The 20,612-nt window shown below is 45.2% G+C and overlaps 1 protein-coding gene across 2 annotated transcripts in view; it reads right to left on the bottom strand.

Moving 5' to 3' along the window:
- zmp:0000000755 (phosphofurin acidic cluster sorting protein 1) overlaps positions 1-20,612 on the bottom strand; it is a 335,491-nt gene that overhangs the window by 194,263 nt on the left and 120,616 nt on the right. For both annotated transcript variants that reach the window (XM_059645081.1, XM_059645082.1), the window contains exon 2: positions 2,872-2,959. In XM_059645081.1, the coding sequence (XP_059501064.1) occupies positions 2,872-2,959 (88 nt within the window). The remainder of the gene's footprint in view (positions 1-2,871; positions 2,960-20,612) is intronic.

Below are 20,612 nucleotides of genomic sequence, written 5' to 3'. Positions count from 1 at the left end.
CAGCAGGGAGCTCTGGCTGACTGATAAGAACAGGAGTGTCAGACATCCTGTTCACTCTGAGAGCTGGCTCTGATGAAACTGGATAGGTGTCAAGGACTTTCCACGTGTAAGTAAAAAGTGACTTGGCGACAGGACAGTGGCCTCCATGGTGTTATTTCACCTCATTCTCCAAAATAAAGACAGATGTAAAGCACTTATTTAACACTCTGGTGTCCGCTGGCTCCATGCGCATACTGACCCCTTGGTCCTTAACAGACTCCATTCTTTCCCTGGTTATGCTCTTCCCCTTGATATACTTATAGAATATCTTGGAATTCTCTTTAATATTATCTACAAGTGTTTTCTCATGCCCCCTCTTTGTTCTCATAATTGCTTTCTTAAGTTCCCTTCTCTACTTCCTATATATCTCTCTTCATTGATTTGCTCCTTTGTCCTTCTTTTTACCTTGTTAACCAGTCTTGGATATTCCTAGACATATAGGGTTCTCTCGCACATATCTTTTAAATCTTTCACCTCTTCCTTCAACCTGTTTCCAACCTGGGAACAAAACTCCAATTGCCGACCCTATTCATGTCTCTTGTAATTTCATATACCTCAGTCTCCGAAGTTCTAGAGAAAATAATCAAAGTTTTTCTTACCTCTCCTTATAGTTATTACACTCCACTCCAGGCAACATCCTGGTAAACCTAAATAAAAACCAAAAGAACTGCGGATGCTGTAAATCAGGAACAAAAACAAAGTTGCTGGAAAAGCTCAGCAGGTCTGGCAGCATCTGTGGAGGAGAAAACAGAGTTAGCGTTTCGGGTCCGGTGACCCTTCCTGAGAACTGATGGTGGCAGGGAAAGCTTCAGTTTATACGCAGAAAATAGGGAGGTGGGTGGGATAGGAAGTAAACGATAGGATGGAGCCCGAAGAGAGAGACAAAGGAGTTGCTAATGATCAGGCTGGGAGGATGAATAGCTGTTAATGGGGACTGTGTGCAGTGGTAACAAGGTCTGGGGTGATGAAGTTGAAGGTAGGCATGCCACATGCCTTCTTTATCACTTTATCCATTTGTGTTGCCAATTTCAGGGAGCTAGGAACTTGCACTCCAAGATCCCTCTGTATATCAATGCTCCTCAGGGTCCAGCCATTTACTGTATACTTTCCTCTTGCATTTGATTTTCCAAAATTCATCATCTCATGCTTGCCTGGATTCAACTCCATCTGCCATTTCTCTGTCCATCTATCCAGCTGATGTTTATCCTGCAGTGTCCTTTGCAATCCTTCCTCACTATCTACAACTCCACCAATTTCTGTGTTGTCTGTAAACTTACCAATCAGATCACTGACATTTTCATCCCAATCATTAATATATATAGTACAAACAGAGGTCCCGGCACTGATTCCTGCGGAACCCTGTGATCAGAGATCTCCAGTCAGAAGAGCTCCTCTCAACCTACTCATTGCCTTCTATGATTAGGGGCTAATTTTGTATCCAATTTACCAATTCCCCTTAGATCCCATGTGGCTTAATCTTCTGGATTAGTTTACCATGAGGGAAGCATTACACTCTCTGGAACAGTCAAATTGCAACTGTGAGAATGAATGTGGGGAGCTACAGACTGCAGGAATGTCAGAGATCTGAAAATGTCACATATCTAGAAGGTGGCTGTATGGGTTTAAGCATTGCCTCCAAATGTTTCCTCTCCGATTGCTTTTCTATATCTCACAACAATTACACTGAATTTATTCAAACACTTCAAGAAAAGGAGGCTTTAGGACAAAGTTTAGCAGAATGTGAAACCAGTAGAAAATGCCAAGAATCTGTTTTCTAATACAAACACAAACCTAACGTACAGTGATACCAGTGGGTAGTCAGTGGGTTAAACTAGCACGGTGGAACTTGTTACCCTGCACTCACATTCCACGCCCAGCTCCAAGCCAGCAAGTCGGGCTTCTTACCTTTTTAATGTTTGAGAATAGGTTGTGATCATTTTGGCACCAAGACCACTAATTATTCACTTTACTGGGTAAAACTGCATGGCAGATGAGCACCAGCTATCCCAAGGGAAATTTTGGAGGGAACCAGCTACTAGATGGTTCAATTAGTCTTTCGCCCCTATACCAAGGTGAGATGACCAATTTGCACGTCAACACCACGACAGCGTTTCACCAGAGTTTCCTCTGGCTTCACCCTGCCCAGGCAGAATAACACCATCTTTCGGGTCTTAACATGTGCACTTGTGCTCCACCTCCCCAACGGTGTGCCCGGTGCACGGGGCAGTAGGATCCCACCTCAGTCAGCCACCACCAACCCTCACCTTCATTGTGCCAAAAGGGTTTCATGAATGCCCTTTGCCTTGCACATGTGTTAGATTCCTAGGATATGAAGCACTGCCAGCGCTGAGTTATAGGCAAGACTGGGAATACAAGCATGACCTGAGACAAAACAAGAAACATGACAATACATCTAGGGTTTTGGTCTGGAGGTATTGGGGAACTGGGGGCAAATTTGGAAGCCAGGTCAGGAGAAATGTGTATGAGTTAATACCTTGGGAAGCAACACAAAACAATATGTCCACCTTTCTGCGCACCTCTACCACAAAGTTGTTTTAAAAACAAGTTTCTCACTCCTAAACAACTTGTTCATGTTGATTATTAGTTAGAGACTAGCTGAAATGTCCATTTAAAAAGAAATTGAAACAGTGGACTGTATTACAGGACCAGAAGAGGAGTGGGTAGGAAGGTTATGGTCAGGCCACCTTGACAACATTACCTCCCCATCACAGCTGACACTTTCCTGTTTATAGCCTCACTTCGCGTACGACCGATGAAATACTAAAAACAAGTCCTGCTGTCTCTTCCATTTAAATTAGACCAGATTCTTACCTGGATTTTCACAGCAATTACCACAGAGTTAAGATCCTTGTCCAGTTCTTTGAGTACAGTCAGCTTCTTTAATGTCAGGCTGCACAGTCTGAAAAATAGGATAGGAATTACTTTCTCATTAGGCAACGGAGGTATTTCAAAGCAGCCTGTTATAAACACAGTTTTTAATTGACAATGATAAAGGAATCACTGTCAAGTGTACATGGAAGTTGCAAAGGGTTAGGAGAACATCAAACTACACCATGGTGAAGCTTTTCGAACAGTATCACACTACACTGTGATCACCAACACACACAGAGTGTCACACTACACTGTGATCACCAAAACACACACAGTATCACACTGCCCTGTAATCACCATCTCACACACAGTGTCACACTGCCCTGAAATCACCATCTCACACACAGTGTCACACAGCCCTGTAATCACCATCTCACACGAAGTGTCAAACAGCCCTGTAATCACTATCACACACACAGTGTCACACTGCCCTGTAATCACCATCTCACACACAGTATCACACGGCCCTGTAATCACCATCACACACACAGTATCACACTGCCCTGTAATCACCATCTCACACACAGTGTCACACTGCCCTGTAATCACCATCACACACACAGTGTCACACTGCCCTGTAATCACTATCACACACACAGTGTCACACTGCCCTGTAATCACCATCTCACACACAGTATCACACTGCCCTGTAATCACCATCTCACACACAGTGTCACACTGCCCTGTAATCACCATCACACACACAGTATCACACTGCCCTGTAATCACCATCTCACACACAGTGTCACACTGCCCTGTAATCACTATCACACACACAGTGTCACACTGCCCTGTAATCACCATCTCACACACAGTATCACACGGCCCTGTAATCACCATCACACACACAGTATCACACTGCCCTGTAATCACCATCTCACACACAGTGTCACACTGCCCTGTAATCACCATCACACACACAGTGTCACACTGCCCTGTAATCACTATCACACACACAGTGTCACACTGCCCTGTAATCACCATCTCACACACAGTATCACACTGCCCTGTAATCACCATCTCACACACAGTGTCACACTGCCCTGTAATCACCATCACACACACAGTATCACACTGCCCTGTAATCACCATCTCACACACAGTGTCACACTGCCCTGTAATCACTATCACACACACAGTGTCACACTGCCCTGTAATCACCATCTCACACACAGTATCACACGGCCCTGTAATCACCATCACACACACAGTATCACACTGCCCTGTAATCACCATCTCACACACAGTGTCACACTGCCCTGTAATCACCATCACACACACAGTGTCACACTGCCCTGTAATCACTATCACACACACAGTGTCACACTGCCCTGTAATCACCATCTCACACACAGTATCACACTGCCCTGTAATCACCATCTCACACACAGTGTCACACTGCCCTGTAATCACCATCACACACACAGTATCACACTGCCCTGTAATCACCATCTCACACACAGTGTCACACTGCCCTGTAATCACCATCACACACACAGTGTCACACTGCCCTGTAATCACTATCACACACACAGTGTCACACTGCCCTGTAATCACCATCTCACACACAGTATCACACGGCCCTGTAATCACCATCACACACACAGTATCACACTGCCCTGTAATCACCATCTCACACACAGTGTCACACTGCCCTGTAATCATCATCACACACACAGTATCACACTGCCCTGTAATCACCATCACACACACAGTGTCACACTGCCCTGTAATCACCATCACACACACAGTGTCACACTGCCCTGTAATCACCATCTCACACACAGTATCACACGGCCCTGTAATCACCATCACACACACAGTGTCACACTGCCCTGTAATCACCATCACACACACAGTGTCACACTGCCCTGTAATCACCATCACACACACAGTGTCACACTGCCCTGTAATCACCATCTCACACACAGTATCACACGGCCCTGTAATCACCATCACACACACAGTATCACACTGCCCTGTAATCACCATCTCACACACAGTATCACACTGCCCTGTAATCACCATCACACACACAGTGTCACACTGCCCTGTAATCACCATCTCACACACAGTATCACACTGCCCTGTAATCACCATCTCACACACAGTGTCACACTGCCCTGTAATCACCATCTCACACATAGTGTCACACTGCCCTGTAATCACCATCTCACACACAGTGTCACACTGCCCTGTAATCACCATCTCACACACAGTATCACACTGCCCTGTAATCACCATCTCACACACAGTGTCACACTGCCCTGTAATCACCATCACACACACAGTATCACACTGCCCTGTAATCACCATCTCACACACAGTATCACACTGCCCTGTAATCACCATCTCACACACAGTGTCACACTGCCCTGTAATCACCATCTCACACACAGTGTCACACTGCCCTGTAATCACCATCTCACACATAGTGTCACACTGCCCTGTAATCACCATCTCACACACAGTGTCACACTGCCCTGTAATCACCATCTCACACATAGTGTCACAATAAAAGAATGATGAAAGTAAGATTAGGCCCAATCAAGGATAGTAGTGGTAAGTTGTGTGTGGAGTCAGATGACATAGGGGAATCGCTAAATGAATATTTTTCAACAGTATTCACTCTAGAAAACGACAATGTTGTCGAGGAGAATACTGAGATACAGGCTACTAGACTAGGTGGGATTGAGGTTCACATGGAAGAGGTATTAGAAATCCTTCAGAAGGTGAAGATAGATAAGTCCCCGGGCCGGATGGGATTTATCCTCGGATCCTCTGGGAAGCCAGGGAGGAGATTGCTGAGCCTTTGGCATTGATCTTTAACTCGTCATTGTCTACAGGAATAGTGCCAGATGACTGGAGGACTGCAAATGTAGTTCCCCTGTTCAAGAAGGGGAGTAGAGACAACCCTGGTAATTATAGACCAGTGAGCCTTACCTCAGTTGTTGGTAAAGTGTTGGAAAAGGTTATAAGGGATAGGATTTATAATCATCTAGAAAAGAATAAATTGATTAGGGATAGTCAGCACGGTTTTGTGAAGGGAAGGTCGTGCCTCACAAACCTTATTGAGCGCTTTGAGAAGGTGACCAAACAGGTAGATGAGAGTAAACCGGTTGATGTGGTGTATATGGATTTCAGCAAGGCATTCGATAAGGTTCCCCACAATAGGCTATTGTACAAAATGTGGAGGAATGGGATTGTGGGAGATATAGCAGTTTAGATCGGAAATTGGCTTGCTGAATGAAGACAGAGGGTGGTAGTTGATGGGAAATGTTCATCCTGGAGACCAGTTACTAGTGGTGTACCGCAAGGGTCGGTGTTGGATCCACTGCTGTTTGTCATTTTTATAAATGACCTGGATGAGGGCGTAGAAGGATGGGTTCGTAAATTTGCAGACGACACTAAGGTCGGTGGAGTTGTGGATAGTGACCAAGGATGCTTTCGGTTGCAGAGAGACATAGATAAGCAGCAGAGCTGGGCTGAGAGGTGGCAAATGAAGTTTAATGCAGACAAGTGTGAGGTGATGGTAGGAGTAACCGGAAGGCAAAGTACTGGGCTAATGGTAAGATTCTTAGCAGTGTAGATGAGCAGAGAGATCTCGCTGTCCATGTACACAGATCCTTGAAAGTTGCCACCCAGGTTGACAGGGCTGTTAAGAAAGCATACAGTGTTTTAGCTTTTATTAATAGAGGGCTCGAGTTCCGGAACCAAGAGGTTATGCTGCAGCTGTACAAAACTCTGGTGCGGCCGCACTTCGAGTATTGTGTACAGTTCTGGTCACCGCATTATAAGAAGGATAGAACATAGAACATAGAACATAGAACAGTACAGCACAGAACAGGCCCTTCAGCCCACAATGTTGTGCCGACCATGGATGTGGAAGCTTTGGATAGGGTGCAGAGGAGATTTACTAGGATGTTGCCTGGTATGGAGGGAAGGTCTTATGAGGAAAGGCTGAGGGACTTGAGGCTGTTTTCATTAGAGAGAAGAAGGTTGAGAGGTGACTTAATTGAAACATATAAAATAATCAGAGGGTTAGATAGGGTGGATAGGGAGAGCCTTTTTCCTAGGATGGTGATGGCGAGCACGAGGGGGCATAGCTTTAAATTGAGGGGTGAAAGATATAGGACAGACGTCAGAGGTAGTTTCTTTACTCAGAGAGTAGTAAGGGAATGGAACGCTTTGCCTGCAACGGTAGTAGATTCGCCAACTTTAGGTACATTTAAGTCGTCATTGGACAAGCATATGGACGTACATGGAATAGTGTAGGTTAGATGGGCTTGAGATTGGTATGACAGGTCGGCACAACATCGAGGGCCGAAGGGCCTGTACTGTGCTGTAATGTTCTATGCTCTACTGCCCTGTAATCACCATCTCACACACACAGTGTCACACTGCCCTGTAATCACCATCTCACACACAGTGTCACACTGCCCTGTAATCACCATCACACACACAGTGTCACACAGCCCTGTAATCACCATCTCACACATAGTATCACACAGCCCTGTAATCACCATCTCACACACAGTATCACACTGCCCTGTAATCACCATCTCACACAGTATCACACTGCCCTGTAATCACCATCTCACACACAGTGTCACACAGCCCTGTAATCACCATCTCACACACAGTATCACACTGCCCTGTAATCACCATCTCACACACAGTGTCACACTGCCCTGTAATCACCATCTCACACACAGTATCACACTGCCCTGTAATCACCATCTCACACACAGTATCACACTGCCCTGTAATCACCATCTCACACACAGTATCACACTGCCCTGTAATCACCATCTCACACACAGTATCACACTGCCCTGTAATCACCATCTCACACACAGTGTCACACTGCCCTGTAATCACCATCTCACACACAGTGTCACACCGCCCTGTAATCACCATCTCACACACAGTATCACACCGCCCTGTAATCACCATCACACAAACAGTGTCACACTGCCCTGTAATCACCATCTCACACACAGTATCACACCGCCCTGTAATCACCATCTCACACACAGTGTCACACTGCCCTGTAATCACCATCTCACACACAGTGTCACACTGCCCTGTAATCACCATCTCACACACAGTATCACACCGCCCTGTAATCACCATCTCACACACAGTGTCACACTGCCCTGTAATCACCATCTCACACACAGTGTCACACTGCCCTGTAATCACCATCTCACACACAGTATCACACTGCCCTGTAATCACCATCTCACACACAGTGTCACACTGCCCTGTAATCACCATCTCACACACAGTGTCACACCGCCCTGTAATCACCATCTCACACACAGTATCACACTGCCCTGTAATCACCATCTCACACACAGTGTCACACTGCCCTGTAATCACCATCTCACACACAGTGTCACACTGCCCTGTAATCACCATCACACACACAGTGTCACACTGCCCTGTAATCACCATCTCACACACAGTGTCACACCGCCCTGTAATCACCATCTCACACACAGTGTCACACCGCCCTGTAATCACCATCTCACACACAGTATCACACCGCCCTGTAATCACCATCACACAAACAGTGTCACACCGCCCTGTAATCACCATCACACACACAGTGTCACACCGCCCTGTAATCACCATCTCACACAGTGTCACACTGCCCTGTAATCACCATCTCACACACAGTGTCACACTGCCCTGTAATCACCATCTCTCACAGTGTCACACTGCCCTGTAATCACCATCTCACACACAGTATCACACTGCCCTGTAATCACCATCTCACACACAGTGTCACACTGCCCTGTAATCACCATCTCACACACAGTGTCACACTGCCCTGTAATCACCATCTCACACACAGTATCACACTGCCCTGTAATCACCATCTCACACACAGTATCACACTGCCCTGTAATCACCATCACACACACAGTGTCACACTGCCCTGTAATCACCATCTCACACACAGTGTCACACTGCCCTGTAATCACCATCTCACACACAGTATCACACTGCCCTGTAATCACCATCACACACACAGTATCACACTGCCCTGTAATCACCATCTCACACACAGTATCACACTGCCCTGTAATCACCATCTCACACACAGTGTCACACTGCCCTGTAATCACCATCTCACACACAGTATCACACTGCCCTGTAATCACCATCTCACACACAGTATCACACAGCCCTGTAATCACCATCTCACACACAGTATCACACTGCCCTGTAATCACCATCTCACACACAGTATCACACTGCCCTGTAATCACCATCTCACACACAGTGTCACACTGCCCTGTAATCACCATCTCACACACAGTATCACACTGCCCTGTAATCACCATCTCACATACAGTATCACACTGCCCTGTAATCACCATCTCACACACAGTGTCACACTGCCCTGTAATCACAATCACACGCATGCAGTGTCACACTGCCCTGTAATCACCATCTCACACAAACAAAATCATATATTTGCTCTGTTGTGTGTGGAATTCCACATTCCCATTGACCTCCGCCTAACACAAATCTGTCTCAAAACTTTCCTCACTCCCATAATTTCTGAAGCAGTGATGCAGAGGCACAGAACTCTGTTAGAGAGGTAAAAAAACCATCTGGCCTCAACAAGTGAATAGGTCTAATTTTAAAACAGTGTCCTTTCATTCTGAACAGACCTTCAAAATGGAATGTGTTTCCCGTGACCACCTTGTTAAGACCAGTCCAGATCTCATACACTTCAATCAAGACCCACCCTCAGTATTCTAAACTCCAATCTCAACCTATCCTCAACAGACAGTAGAAAACCTACTTCTAAGTGCCTCCAAAACATTTAAATCCTTCCTTAAATATTGACCAAAACTGTACACAGTATACGAAGTGTCCTGTTTAATGGCCAGTGTAACTGAAGCAGAACATTCTGAATTTCATTCTGAATTTCAGTTTGAATTCCTCTTGTGATAAAGGGTAGAGTTTCATTAGCCTTCTTGATAACATGCTGTACCTGCACTCTCATTTTTTGTGATCTCATCAGAATAGCTATTATCGCCCGAGAGGGAAGACCCTAAAGCAGTCACTCTTGAACCTGACACATGACCTGTCTAACTCAGATTACGCTTGAAGGGTAAGGTTTCCCAAAGGCTTGAGACAGGTGAAACTAGCTGTTTCTAGTACTGGCGAGATCATTGGTATTTGCCACATACAGGACTCTGCTGTCAAAGAATAAACACGTTCTGTCTATTACATAAATGAGTAATGTAGAATATAAATTTCAGTACTGGTGTAAGGCCAAGTTTGTAGGTAAACATCCGAATGACCAGCAGCTGGATTAAACAGCATGGCTCTTTGGTTAAAAACTGAAAGGACCACATATTCTGTAAATCAGGAACAAAAACAGAAGTTGCTGGAAAAACTCAGCAGGTCTGGCAGCATCTGTGAAGAAAAAAATCAGAGTTAACATTTCGGGTCCAGTGGCCCTTCCTCAGAACTGGGCTCTTCGGTCGTCCACAATGAGCTAGATATTGACCGAACACAACCATTCCAAGCTTGCAAAGCCTGAATATTTCTAACATTAGATGCCACCTGCTACTGGGCTCATTTGCTGTACAATGCTAAATATGTGAGGAATTACACTGACAAACAATTTAGCATTGTCAATCGAGCTGTAGTGTGTCGCACTGCATGTACTGGAAGCTCCATCTAGTGATACACGGGGCCTTTTTTTTTGCTGATACGTACATGCATTGTACCTGTCTCAATATAGGTGAATATTGAATAGGTGACAACTATTCACTTACTCATTTCTTAGGACAGTGCCCTGGCCAAATGAGTCAACCTACTTAGTAAAAGATTTGAACAAAGCGTGATAGTTACCTGTCCATCAGTATTAATGGATGCATTATCATGGGCCGAAGGGCCTGCACTGTGCTGTAATGTTCTATGTTCTTAATCCCACCTCACCTGCTGTGTGGTATAAAGTGCGTTAATTTAACGAATTTTTTTAAATGAACTGTAATCACGACTTCATTCAACCTGTACCAATCAGACCACTTGCCACATAATTAGCACACTCTTCTCAATTATAAATGTTTCTTTCTCTTGAATTGGTATGCTTGCAAAATGTCCTGATGAATGCAAGGTGTAAAGTTTCAACAAAACATGTCACTTTTCAGCAATACTCAAATTCGGTACTGGCAAACGACTACTTGTATCTCTTTATTTCAGCAGCAACACCACATTATGTCACACAATAGTTCTTCCAACAAGTGTATTGTGTATGTGTCTCACATCATTTAGACTTCCCAAAGGCAAGATTTCCTTTTTGTTCTGTCCAGACATGAACTAGATCTTCAAACAGTTTATCAGGCAGTGAATTGGTTGCAGGATAGTTGTTGACCACTCACCATAACTACCCATTGCCCTTGAAATGAAAATTGCAGTTTATTTCTAAAATGTCTGAGGATTGACACACCATTAAGGTTGTAGAACAAAGCATTAATACATTTACTAAGAGCCTATGCTGTTCTAAATTACCAACTGCCATTGGTTTAGTGTCATTGGTTTCCATAATATTTACTCAGAAACCAAGGGAAAGGCCCTGGCTTAATGGCTCTGGATGAACTGCCTCATCTGAGAGCCAGAACTGACACAATGGCCTTCTTCAGCATTGTATTCATTCACTGTTTCGATAGAAAATCACCAAGTTTGGAAAGAGAAATGGAGAAGACAAGCTGGGCAGAGGGAAGAGGAGAACAAATAACTTTTGTAAATATTTAATGAGAACTGATCACTGGTAGAATCTGCAAGTCGAGGCATCAATATCTAAGATGTTTAGAGATCCACCATCTATTCTTGGAATAGCATTCAGTATCTTAAGGGTTATGACTATCTTCATCCGAAAGAAAAACATCTGATCAAAAGCTTTTAGTAATTTGTGAAACCATTTGGCAGCATTTGAGAGGCTAAAAATGTGGCAAAAACAGAAAATAACCAGTAATTACTACAGCAAGGAAACCATTCCAAGCTACTATTTTCTGAGCAGAAAATGTAAACAATTTCTGTTTTCTGAAGTCTACAATCGCCCTAATATAAAAATTTCCCAAAGCTGCAATTACACAGTGAGCCTCATTAACTAAATGCAATGAACTGCCCCTGGAGGCCAAGCAGATAAAGAAAGCTCCAGTTCCCAGCTGGATCCAAACAGACTGGTCACTGGCCTTCCGCCCAGAATTCTGTGCATTAACCATCAAAAAGCAACTTCTAGCTTTAGTGATACTAGTTAAACTAAGTTGTCAAGTTTTTCACTGTAAATTTTAGAAACATGGGAAGTTTATGACATAGATTAAGGTCATTTGGCCCATCCTATCTATGCACAAAAAGATAATCTCACCTCATCTTAACTTTCCAGTTTATTGCCTATAATCTTGTGAGTAGATCAAAGTATTTTTAAAATGTGACAGTGGTTTCTACCTATTCCAGCCTTTCAGGCAGTCAGTTCCAGATTCCAAGCACAGTGTGGGATGAAATACATTCGCCCCCAACTCCCCTCTTCTATCAATTATTTCACATCAATCCTACCTTCCTGGTCATTGACCTCTCAGCCATCCTATTTAGGTCCTTCGTAATTTCATGTACCTCAATTAAATCTCTCCTCAGCCTTTTCTCTTCCAAAGGAAACAAGCTCAGCCTTAATACTGAAGAGTTAGAAAGATGGAGCACGAGTGCAGAGGTGCTGACAGCGTGCTAACATCACTGGATTAGTAATTCAGAAACCCAGGCTAATATTCTGGGGACTTGGGTTCAAATCCCACAACAACACAGAGAAATTTCAATTCAGTAAAAGCCTAAAACAAAAATATTGACCAAATGGTGACCATGAAATAACTGCCAATTGTCATAATGCTCTTTCAGGCATTTGTGAATTTGGAGGAAATCTGTCCTGGTCTGACCTACATGTGATTCCAGACTCACTGTTATGTACTTGACTCTTCACTGCCCTCTGGGCAGTAAGTACTAGTCAGTGAAATCCATGTCCCATGGACAAATATTTTTAAAAATACAGCCTATGCTTGCAAAATCCAGAACAGATCAATTCAACATGAAGTGTGATTTGCACTTAGCCAGCACCTGCTAAATAATTCTGATTGTTGTAAGAATTATAATAATCATCAAATTAAGACAACAATGACCATAAGGTATAGAAGCAGAATTTTCAACCCGTCAAGTCTGCTCCACTATTTGATCATGACTATTATGGTTCTCATCCCCATTCTCCTGTATTCCCCTGTAGCCTTGATCCCCTTAACCAGTCAAGATCCTATCTCAGGCAACCAGCTTGTTACTGATGTCCATTTCAAGCCCACCGACTCCCACAGCTACCTAGAATACACCTCCTCCCACCCACCCTCCTGCAAAAATTCCATCCCCTATTCCCAATTCCTCCGCCTCCGCCGCATCTGCTCCCACGATGAGGCATTCCACTCCCGCACATCCCAGATGTCCAAGTTCTTCAAGGACCGCAACTTTCCCCCCACAGTGGTCGAGAACGCCCTTGTCCGCGTCTCCCGCATTTCCCGCAACACATCCCTCACACCCCGCCCTCGCCACAACCGCCCAAAGAGGATCCCCCTCGTTCTCACACACCACCCCACCAACCTCCGGATACAACGAATCATCCTCCGACACTTCTGCCATCTACAATCCGACCCCACCACCCAAGACATTTTTCCATCCCCACCCCTGTCTGCTTTCCGGAGAGACCACTCTCTCCGTGACTCCCTTGTTTGCTCCACACTGCCCTCCAACCCCACCAGACCCGGCACCTTCCCCTGCAACCGCAGGAAATGCTACACTTGCCCCCACACCTCCTCCCTCACCCCTATCCCAGGCCCCAAGATGACTTTCCACATCAAGCAGAGGTTCACCTGCACATCTGCCAATGTGGTATACTGCATCTATTGTACCCGGTGTGGCTTCCTCTACATTGGGGAAACCAAGCGGAGGCTTGGGGACCACTTTGCAGAACACCTCCGCTCGGTTCGCAATAAACAACTGCACCTCCCAGTCGCAAACCATTTCCAATCCCCCTCCCGTTCTTCAGATGACATGTCCATCATGGGCCTCCTGCAGTGCCACAATGATGCCACCCGAAGGTTTCCGGAACAGCAACTCATATTCCACTTGGGAACCCTGCAGCCCAATGGTATCAATGTGGACTTCACCAGCTTCAAAATCTCCCCTTCCCCCACTGCATCCCAAAACCAGCCCAGTTCGTCCCCTCCCCCCACTGCACCACACAACCAGCCCAGCTCTTCCCCTCCACCCTCTGCATCCCAAAACCAGTCCAACCTGTCTCTGCTTCCCTAACCTGTTCTTCCTCTCACCCATCCCTTCCTCCCACCCCAAGCCGCACCTCCATCTCCTACCTACTAACCCCATCCCACCTCCTTGACCTGTCCATCTTCCCTGGACTGACCTATCCCCTTCCGACCTCCACACCTATACTCTCCTCTCCACCTATCTTCTTTTCTCTCCATCTTCGGTCCGCCTCCCCCTCTCTCCCTATTTATTCCAGAACCCTCACCCCATCCCCCTCTCTGATGAAGGGTCTAGGCCCGAAGCTTCAGCTTTTGTGCTCCTGAGATGCTGCTGGGCCTGCTGTGATCATCCAGCCTCACATTCTATTATCTAAGATCCTATCTTTCTCTGTCTTAAATACATTCAAACGACTTGGCCACTGCAGCCTTCTGTGGCCATGAGTTCCACAGATTTGCCACCCTCTTGCTGAAGGAATTCCTCCTCATCTCAGTCTAAGGGTCACTCTGAAGCTATGCCTCAAGTTCCTCATTCAGGCTTGCAGTGTATACATTTAATGGGCCTTGTCCTTAGCAAACAAAAAGAACATGTCAACACATTGTCTCCTTTCAGTTAAACACAATCTAAGAGGACATAATTTCCTATATTCCTCATGGCAACATCTTGACTCATCACGATTAATTTGCCTGGTTTGAATTTAACCATAAACCTGGCCGTTAATTGCTCGCTGGCACAATCTCCATGGCGATGCCTATTGTGAACCATCAGCTCGTTCTTCTTGTGCAATAAATATCCTGGTTCCCTTTGAGACTCGGTAAAAGCCACAAGAGTGCTGGTGGACACTGGTGGCTCCCTCTCCAAGGATCCTGGGCGTGATCTTCACTGTGGAAGTGAGGTAGCCAACCACATTTATGATTCCTCCACGACCCACTACCTGGACCTGTTGATAACTATCTCAGCCAAGCCCTGGTGTAGGCCAAGAATCCAGATTTTTTTTTGTAAATCTGTTAAGAAATTACCAAATTAAACAAGGAGCAATGAATAAACACTGCCCACCACCGCAGAGCACCAAGAACAAAAAATAGGGAGGGTACAAAAGAGGGAGGAGTTAAATCAAAATTGTGTGGGACAGGGAGATAATACACTCCCTGGTTCCATGGTCCCCACCTCTCTCTAAAAACTCGTTAAGTGTGAATGGACAAATATTAATCCCACTGCAAAAACCCAGGACGTGAATGTTGCTGCAGAAGAGACAGCAGCAGTAGGATCTCCTACGTCTAGCACTGCCTGGATGTGTGATGGCTACCTTAGCCAACCGAAAGAGCAGACCAAGAACCCAGATTTATTTTTGAAAGACCTGACACAAAGTTACCCAAATAATCAACTAATCAAATAATTTATAAGCACAGCCCTCAGCAAAGGCAGTGCAACAATAACAAAGAACAAAGAAAATTACAGCACAGAAGGGGACCTTCGGCCCTCCAAGCCTGCACCGATCGAGATCCTCTGTCTAAATCTGTCATCTATTTTCTCAGGGTCTGTATCCCTTTGCTCCCTGCCCATCCATGTACCTGTCCAAATACATCTTAGAAGACACTATCATGCCTGCGTCTACCACCTCCCTTGGCAACACGTTCCAGGCACCCACCACCCTCTGTGTAAAGAACTTTCCACGTATATCTCCCTTAAACTTTCCTCCTCTCACTTTGAACTCATGACCCCTAGTAATTGAGTCCCCCACTCTGGGAAAAAGCTTCTGCTATCCACCTTTTCTATACCCCTCATGATTTTGTAGACCTCAATCAGGTCCCCTCCTCAATCTTCATCTTTCCAATGAAAATAATCCTAATCTACTCAACCTCTCTTCATAGCTAGTGCCCTCCATACCAGGCAACATCCTGGTGAACCTCCTCTGCACCCTCTCCAAAGCATCCACATCCTTTTGGTAATGTGGCAACCAGAACCGTATGTAGTACTCTAAATGTGGCCAAACCAAAGTCTTATACAACTGTAACATGACCTGCCAACTCTTGTACTCAATACCCCGTCCGATGAAGGAAAGAATGCCATGTGCCTTCTTGACCAATCTATTGACCTGCGTTGCCACCTTCAGGGAACAATGGACCTGAACACCCAGATCTCTCTGTTCATCAATTTTCCCCAGGACTTTTCCATTTACTGTATAGTTCGCCCTTGAATTAGATCTTCCAAAATGCATCACCTCGCATTTGCCTGGATTGAACTCCATCTGCCATTTATCTGCCCAACTCTCCAGTCTATCTATGTTCTGCTGAAATTTCTGACAGTCCCCTTCACTATCTGCTACTCCACCAATCTTAATGTCATCAGCAAACCTGTTAATCAGACCACCTACACCTTCCTCCAAATCATTTAAGTATAAACAAGAAAAGAATGGGAAGGGGAGTGAATGAGTGAAGAGGCTAAATCCAAATGAAATTGATGGAGAGAGAAGTGTGAAAGCTCACTAGGAAGAGACAAACATTAAATCACATCATAGAGGCAGAAACCAGTCATTAACCTCAATTTATATTCTTTTATATTGAAGTCAATGATGAATAAAATCAGGACAAACATAGACTTTGTCCTGACTAGCAAAGTGCTCATACAAAACAGAACTAAAACATCATATAAAACACCCCTAATGGTTTATTTTTATTTATAAAGACAAATCTGATCATCAGAGCTGACGAAAACATATTTGAACTCATTCTCATTCTGTTGGCTGCTCTATTTGTTGCTCCCAATTGGCTGTAAGCTGGTGCATTGAACAAAGCTGTAGCAAATTATGCATGAGGCACTGGGATCCAAGGAGCGCAGTGTGATAATGAAAGATGCCTTTAAATTCTGGAATTTAGTTCATTGGTCTTTATTTAAAGTGAATCTGGAACTTATTATCCAGACTTGGAAAAGACTGTGGCATGTGCAACTTGTTTCGGTAAACAATTGTTTGTGTTGCAAAGGCAACCGTTATCAGCTTGTGACCATAAGACAATGGAGCAGAAGTAAACCATTCATCCCACTCGGTTTGCTCTGAGATTATATAATTATAGCTGATAATCCTTAACTCGACTTTCCTGTCTTTGCAGATATCCCTTGATTTCCTTCCTGACTAGAACTTTGTGCCACTCAGCCTTGAATATGCTTAATAACCCAGCCTTGGCAGCTCCCTGTGGTAAAGAACTCTGCAGATTCATGACTTTGTGACAGAAGAATTTCCTCCTCATCTCTGTCTTCAATGTGTGTGATCCCTTACTCCGAGATGATGTCTTCTGGTCCCAGATTCTTCCACAAGCGTAAACAACTTCCTGTCTCGACCCAGTCAAGTCCCCAAAGAATTCCCCACCAGGAGGGTCTTAGGGCTCTCCGCTTCTTCCTGGGGCAAAGACCTGAACCATCCCCACTCACCCACCACCGCCCTCCTCTGCTTGGCCGAGTTTGTCCTTACCCTCAGCAACTTCTCTTTCAACTCCTCTCATTTTCATCAGGTAAGACGGGTTGCCATGGGTACCCGCATGGGCCCGAGTTATGCCTGACTCTTCGTGGGGTATGTGGAACATTCCTTGTTCCAGTCCTATTCCGGCTCCCACCCACAACTCTTTCTCCGATACATCGTGGATATCATCGGTGCTGCTTCCCTCTCTCGTCAAGAATTGAAAAACTTCATCAATTTTGCCTCCAATTTCCACCTTGCCCTCACTTGCACCTGGTCCATCTCTGACTCCTCCCTTCCCTTCCTTGACATTTCTGCTTCCATTTCTCGGGATAGACTGGCCACTAATATCCATTACAAACCCACTGACTCCACAGCTACTTGGACGATAAAAGACTCTATCCCATTCTCTCAGTTTCTCCGTCTCCGTCGCATATGTTCAGATGAGGCCAACTTCAACAAGGGAGCCTCCAAAATGTCCACATTTTTCCTTAACCGAGGATTCCCCAGATCCGTTGTTGACAGCGCCCTCAATTGGGTCCAACTCCCGCGCTTCTGCCCTCATCCCTTCTCTTCCCTCCCACAACAGTGATAGGGTCCCCCTTATCCTCACCTACCATCCCACCAGCATCTACATCCAGAAGATCGTCAGATGCCATTTCCGCCACCTCCAGCAAGATGCCATCACCTGCACTTCCCAGGATTTAGTCTTCTGCATTCACTGCTCACAATGTGGTCTCCTCTACACTGGAGAAATGAAACGTAGACTTGGTGAGTGCTTCGCAGAACATCTACGTTCTGCTCGCAAAAAAGACCCTAAACTACCTCTTGCCTGCCACCTCAATGTACCACCCTGCTCTCTGGCCAACATCTCTGTCTCTGGCTTGCTACAGTGTTCCAGTGAAGCCCAGCGCAAGCTGGAGGAACAACACCTCATCTTTCACTTGGGGTCCCTACAGCCCTCCAGACTCAATACTGAGTTCAGTAATTTTGGGGCCTAAACTCTCCCATGTCCCAGCCCTCCATCCCACACACCAGGTCTTGTCACCACATAGCCAGCCATTACACACCCCCTGTTGTTAGTCACTAACAGTCCCCATTACCAACTATTCACCCTCCCAGCCTGATCATTAGCAAATCCTTTATATCTCTCTTTGGGCTCTATCCTATTGTTTACTCCCTTCCCCATCCCCCTCCCCTATTTTCTGCAAATAAACTGACACTTTCCCAACCACCATCAGTTCTGAGGAAGGATCACTGGACCCAAAACATTAACTCTGTTTCTTCCTTCACAGATGCTGCCAGTCCTGCTAAGCTTTTCCAGCAACTTTGTTTTTGTCCCTAGAGAATTCTGTGTGTTTCATTAAGATCACCTCTCATTCTTCTAAATAAAAAACAAAAGAACTGCGGATGCTGTAAATAAGAGACAAAAACAGAGATTGTTGGAAAAGCTCAGAACGTCTGGCAGCATTTGTGGAGAAAAATCAGCGTTAACATTTCGGGCCAAGTGACCTTTCCTTAGAACTGTTGTCCTGTATACCTAGATCCCATTGTATGTTGACGTTACTAAGTGTTCTGTCATTTATTGTATACTTCGCTCCTGCATCAGTCCTTCCAAAATGCATCACTTTGTATTTGCCCAGGTTAAACTCCAACTGTCACTTCTCCACTCAGGTCTCCAGTCTATCTGTATCATGCTGTGTCCCCTGGCAATCATCCCCACTATCTGCAGCTCTCCCCATCCTTTGTGTCATCTCCTAATCAAATAAACAAGTACATTTAAGTCATAATTGGACAAGCATATGGATGTACATGGAATAGTGTAGGTTAGATATGCTTCAGATCAGTATGACAGGTTGGCACAACATCGAGGGCCGAAGGGCCTGTACTGTGCTGTAATGTTCTATGTTAAACTACATTCTCCTCCAAATCATTTATACACATTCCAAACAACAGGGGTCCCAGCACTGATCCCTGCAGAACACCACTGGTCACAGATCTCCAGTCAGAACTTCCACCAACACTCTCTGCCTTCTATGACTAAGATAGTTCTGTATCCATCTTATTCCATCAGCAATCTCACGTAACTTCCATCAGTCCATCAGCAATCTCACGTAACTTCACCTTCTCATTCAGCCTGCAATTCCAGACATTGTGAAAGGCCGTGTAAATTCCATACAGACAAATCTATCACCCTGCCCTCCATCCTCTTTGTCATTTCCTCAAAAAACTCAATCAGGTTTGTGAGACACTGCCTCACCCACACAAAAGAGGGGCAGTACGGTGGCTCAGTGGTTAGCTCTGCTGCTTCACAGCACCAGGGACTGGGTCTGATTCCTCAGGTGTGGAATTTGTGTGGCATTTGCACATCCTCCCCGTGTCTGCGTAGGTTTCCTCCAGGTACTCCGGTTTCATCCCACAGTCCAAAGATGTGCAGGTTAGCAGGATTGGCCATGCTAAATGACAGCGTCCAGGGACGTGTAGGCTAGGTGCGTTTTAAGTTCAATAATTTTAGGGCCTAAACTCTCCCATGTCCTAGCCCCCTATCCCCATCATCAATGATGGAAGAGCCCAGCATATCAGTGCAAAAGATAAGACTAAAGCAATTGCAGCAATCTTCAGCCAGAAGTGCCATGGGGATGATCCAGCTCAGCCTCCTCCAGTGGTCCCCAGCATCCCAGATACCAGTCTTCAGCCAATTCCATTCACTCCATGCGATATCAAGAAACGGTTGGAGGTATTAGATATTGCAATTACTATGGGCCCCAAAAACATTCTGGCAATGGTATCTAAGACTTGTGCTCCAGAACCCCTACACAAACTGTTCCAATATAGTTACAACACTGGCATCTACCTAACAATATGGAAAATTATACAGCTATGTCCGATGCATAAAAAGCAGGGG

Source organism: Stegostoma tigrinum, chromosome 4 (assembly GCF_030684315.1).
Source record: "Stegostoma tigrinum isolate sSteTig4 chromosome 4, sSteTig4.hap1, whole genome shotgun sequence".
Lineage (NCBI taxonomy): Eukaryota > Metazoa > Chordata > Chondrichthyes > Orectolobiformes > Stegostomatidae > Stegostoma > Stegostoma tigrinum.
This window is presented reverse-complemented; position numbering and strand designations above follow the sequence as displayed.